The sequence below is a fragment of the Cibotium barometz genome, chromosome 37, assembly GCF_041138505.1.
Source record: "Cibotium barometz isolate CiBa-2024 chromosome 37, ASM4113850v1, whole genome shotgun sequence".
Taxonomy (NCBI): domain Eukaryota; kingdom Viridiplantae; phylum Streptophyta; class Polypodiopsida; order Cyatheales; family Cibotiaceae; genus Cibotium; species Cibotium barometz.
The window spans coordinates 38,891,599-38,896,611 of NC_141082.1; the positions used below are offsets into that span (position 1 = coordinate 38,891,599).

Genomic DNA, 5,013 nt, shown 5'->3' on the forward strand with positions numbered 1-5,013 from the left:
GTGGTGCAGGTGGGCAAGTGGTGCTCTTTGTTGGTATGGAAAGGAATTTGACATCCTAGAATGACATCAATAGGTATTATGGTTATCCCATCGCATATAATGCATACAATATAATGAGGACCTTTGCCTTGATTTGGTAAATTGCACACCATACTATATTCTTACGAGTATACAAATAAGCATATTTTGCGTTATCTTGAGCATCTATAATTTGAAGTTTTGGTCCCAATGTTGCACTAAGCAATTGATTGCTCTTTGGGAGTTGGATGAGTAGCTTGGGTTGCTTGACATATCATTAAGGGAGTTTTCATTGTCAAATCCTTCATGTTATCATCTAGTAGCATCCTAAGTTTCGAATCCACTAGCAATTAGCGCAGGATCATGCGCAATAATTGATCATTGTTTGCATCTCAAACTCGGGTGTTTCATTCGAGTACTTTCACTCTCATTTTGACTGATGTCTATGGTTGGGTGGTGCACTAGATTCTAGTCTCCTTATGTTTCTCAGAACTGCTAATCACATGTGGTTTGAAGGATATAATCTTAACAGATCCTCCCTTCCCCCACCCCCACCCTACAACAACTACTATAAGTTGGCCAAACCTTAAAGATGTGATAAAAGTCACTCGACATGTTTATATTTTTCCAAAATGGTGTCCACATGTAAGGGCCAAGGTCCTCATGCTTCCCAACATCGGTCTGAAATTCCCTTGGCCAAGGTCCTCATGCTTCCCAAGATTGGTCTGATATTGCTTCATACTTATCAACTTATACTCAATGTTGATCCTATAATTATGCTTTCAAGAACAAGTACAAGTGAGTATCCTTTCAAGTACAAGTACCTCAACTAAGCAAGACATTTTCCTTTGACTCAAATCATTTATCATGTCGATTTAAATAACTCGATGGTCACTTGACTCATCTAGTATACCTTGTGGATAGCATCAATAGCCATTGTGCATGTCTCTGAAGCTTGATGCATGTGACAATGCAATGCATCTAGAGCTCGATCTTACTTGATTAGAATAACTTGAATTATGTGCATGATTCTGAATTATTTTTTGTACATGCGGAACATAGATTTTGAGGGCCTATATGAATGAATAAAGATGACTAACTTTACTAGAGGGAAACTTTATGTTGAATGACCAGTTATTAATCATAAAGAATAATGAAGATTATGCAAAAAATCAAGAAATACAAACATGAAGATATAGCAAGACAATTAACCCTTGAAATCTGGATCTTAGAAGGATCAAAGAAACATCTGAAACCCATGGTTAATTAAGAAGAAATCAATGCTCTAATCACAATTGAAAATTACATAATGTTTAGTATAAACAAGCCTCTAATTTATTGCAAATTAACTCTCAAAAGTGAGGTCCTTGCACATCATAATCTCATGGTACCTGCGATTCTCTCATACACTCATGTGACATTGTCGTCAACTAATATTACCTAATTTACATGATTGCTTACATCGTGTAAAATCTCACAGTTTTTTCGCCATCTTTACATTCTCCACTCACACAACCTTTGAGCACATAAGCACATACATAGAAACATAAAGGAAACTTGCTTTCCTTCAATCGACAAACGTAAATCTCAATCAAAACCTTGTGAGAACCCTTGCCGCATGCTAATAAATGCAGACCCACAAATTCCATCTCACCCTAGCAATGCATTCCTAAAATCTACTATTTCCGAAACCCTATATCTCAGACAGGCTCGATCAAGATGGTCTAGTTTGGGATCATAGGTGCTTTCGAAACCCTCGCAGGATAAGGCACGAAGTGTTATCCTAGAGATGAAATGTTTTGATGTCATGTTGCAAGGATGTTGAGCAGTGGAGCTGTTGCAACTGATTGAGTAAAAACTGTTCGTTGATGCCTCAGAATGTGCCAGACATATGTAATGCTGAACTGTAGGCTCAAAGGCTATCCATGCTATTAGCAGTTTGTTGTTTAATGATCCTGAGAACAACTACAATCACCTTCAGTAGCTGCGTTGTGCAAACCTTTTATCTGTATTGCTTTCTTGTGGGGCCATTTTTTTGAGTTGACACCGAGTGCTGAAATAAAGAAGGCAGCCAATTCAATTCACTATTATAAAAGAAATAGACCTCTTTGCTCCTGATAGTTTTCACGAGAGACTCACTATTAAAGTTTAATTGCTCCCCATAGCTTTTGCACAGAGAGAGAGAGAGAGAGAGAGAGAGAGATCTCAATCTCAGAAAAATCAATCTGTGTCTCTCTCTCTCTCTCTCTCTCTCTGCACCCTAACAAGAGGAATTTATTAAAAAACCTAACCTAGCTAGCAAATCTAGTCTAATCACCTCCTAATGAGACTTTAATGCCAAAACGAAAATTGGATCTAACGAGAATAAAGCAACAACTAAAAAGAATGGTTGATTAAGAAGATAATGACCCTCTAGAGTCTAGTCACAATTGATCACGACAATAACTAGCATAAAGAAACCTCTAATATCATTGCAAATTTACTCACAAAAGTGAGATTCGTGTTCATAATTATATGGCTAAAAATTTGAGCATCCGAATCCACTCTTTCCTCCATGATTCTCAGCATCAAATCCCTGAATCATCTCATGCTCTCATTGATTTTCTATACATCCATGTGGCACCTTGCATCCAGAGGTATATCATCACTTCATCATAACAACTATTGTATGTTAAACAAAGGAACCTCTACAGGACTCAGGAGGAGGAAGAGGACCAACCCAAGCTTGGGTGAATATTATTTACTTATGTGTATGATCAAACAAATTGATTTGAGGCATTGCCTTGTGCTTTGAGGGAATTCCACCTTGCATACTACTACAATGTCATGTGGTTTATATGTGAAGAAGTCTTAGTGTTAGCATCGCTAAGACAACAGTAAAGGCTTCCCTTTACATTGAGTTATAGAAAGCCTTTGCTTTCTAACACACTGCTGGTTGTTCATGGACGTGGCTTTGTTAGGATAATTCACGAATTCTCAACCAAACAAATAGACATATTACTGAAGCAATTAACCCACTCAAGAAGATGGGCTTGATGATTTACCAGCATTGTTTCTAAAATAAATTGATCAACCAAGCTCTTCAATCTGGTTAAATAAATCATTATCTATAACACGCATCAATTTGAGTGCAAAGCTACAACCCATATCTATGTCTGCTATCTTAGAGGAAAATGCAAATAGGACATGGTTATCCTCATCGTGTATCTGATAAATGCCAGCAAAAACCTCATGTAGTGCATCAACAACAAGTTTAAAATTATGTATATCTCTCGGGATGACATTCATGACCAGCATACCACCATCATGCAAGGCCATTTGGGTTGCCAACAAAAAGGTTTTGGTCAAGAAGGTTGGAGGAGGTGAGAGCAAGCCTAAGCAGGCATCACCAGCATTCACATCAACTATGATCACATGCATTCTAGCATCGATATCATCACTTAAGCTTGAAATATTGCTGTACCAGACTCCTTGGGCAGCATTTTGGCCAAGTGCTTGCCACTCCTTCAGCATCTCTGAGGAAACCAATTTTTTCCTGCTGGCTTGGTGAGCGATACTGACTACAGCATCAATGCCATCCTTTATTTGTACTTGCAGGTACTCATCCTCCACAAGCCCGAAATGACGGCGAGCAAGTTCCACAACAATCTCGTCTGTGTCAACAGCTATCACATGAAAACCTAATTTCCTATGCAAGAAGAGCGGTAAGGCTCCTCCACCAAGTCCAATTGAAAGAACTCTAACTCTGCTTTCTGCTGTTATGCATGCCTCCAAGGTTGGAGAAGCAAGGACAAGACCGGCAACAATGGGTGGCAGGTACTTATGCACAAGCTCAGAGTAGTTTGGTCTCACCTCGAGCTCTTTCCCAGGTAGTTTTCCAACACCAACAGTCTCCAAGTCTTCTCCAACCCCAATAGCTCCATGCTGTTTTCCAACTAAAACAGCTTTCAAGTCCTTCATGACCCGCACATCCTCGAGTCCATAATTGAGATCAAGCTGCCCATTCTTGTAAACGGCAATGGGAACCTCTGTTTGGATGAGATTAGGCATCTTTTCAAAGCGCATTCGTCGTCTGAGTCTAGTTTTGTGCCTCTGGGGTTTCTTACCAGGATGTGTGTCATCATCTGAGCTGCAATCAAGCTCAACATCCTCAACAAGGATGTTACCAAGGATCGGGGAATTGCATATCTCCACAACTAAACGAGTTCGGACACAATCCTCGTATGATACAAAGGGATCAGATGGGGGTCCACTGGGGAAGAGACGCCATGGAAAAAGAGAATGCAGAAGGGGGGAGATTTCTTTCTTAAAAGACTCATCATCATCATCATCATAATCATGTGGTTGTGGCTGAGTAATACCTGGTGAGGGTTTTGCCCTTGCTCTGCCGTGGGCATGGCCATGCCTGCGCAGATCTCTTTCTTCTTCTTCTTGGATGTTGTGTGAGCTTTGCCTTCGCAGGACGACGAGGCGCGAGACGGAGGCGGAGAAGAGGAGGTCCCAGAGGCCGTTGTGGGTGCAGAAGATCCAGTCAAGCTCTCGCCCGCGGGGAACCAGAATGGCTGCGAAGGGTCTCGCCATCGCAGCTTGGAAGTCTGCCGGGGCATCCAGCACAGACAGAGAGAGGGTGGAAGCTACGGATGGGTATGGGCACGGCAGCTGCAGGTGGGTGCATCGACCTGGATGGATGCCCTCAAACTCGCTGATCTCGACCTCCATGCTTCAGCCCTCCGGAGATTTGGATATATTTAGACAACACCATTTAATTCATTAACTTTATAGACACCTTGTGGTACCCAACGAACAATAATTATATATATTTATATTAACAGGTCAAAAATTACCGTTTTTTAACCTACTACCACATCACTTCTACTCCCAATCTCTATTAAGTAGATCACATCTTGTATATCCCACCCCTCATCCTCCCATACAAAAGGAGATATCTCCCAAGATATGTGGTAACCCAAACTGCATACAAGCCACCAACAAAGT

At 40.8% G+C, this 5,013-nt stretch overlaps 1 protein-coding gene across 1 annotated transcript; it reads right to left on the minus strand.

The window, feature by feature from the left end:
• Positions 1–2,931: 2,931 nt before the first annotated feature.
• On the minus strand, positions 2,932–4,797 carry LOC147617261 (uncharacterized). Its single transcript, XM_086776900.1, has one exon. It carries the CDS (start codon positions 4,735–4,737, stop codon positions 3,088–3,090), a length of 1,650 nt encoding a protein of 549 aa, XP_086633026.1. The 5' UTR covers positions 4,738–4,797; the 3' UTR covers positions 2,932–3,087.
• Between the last annotated feature and the right edge of the window lie 216 nt (positions 4,798–5,013).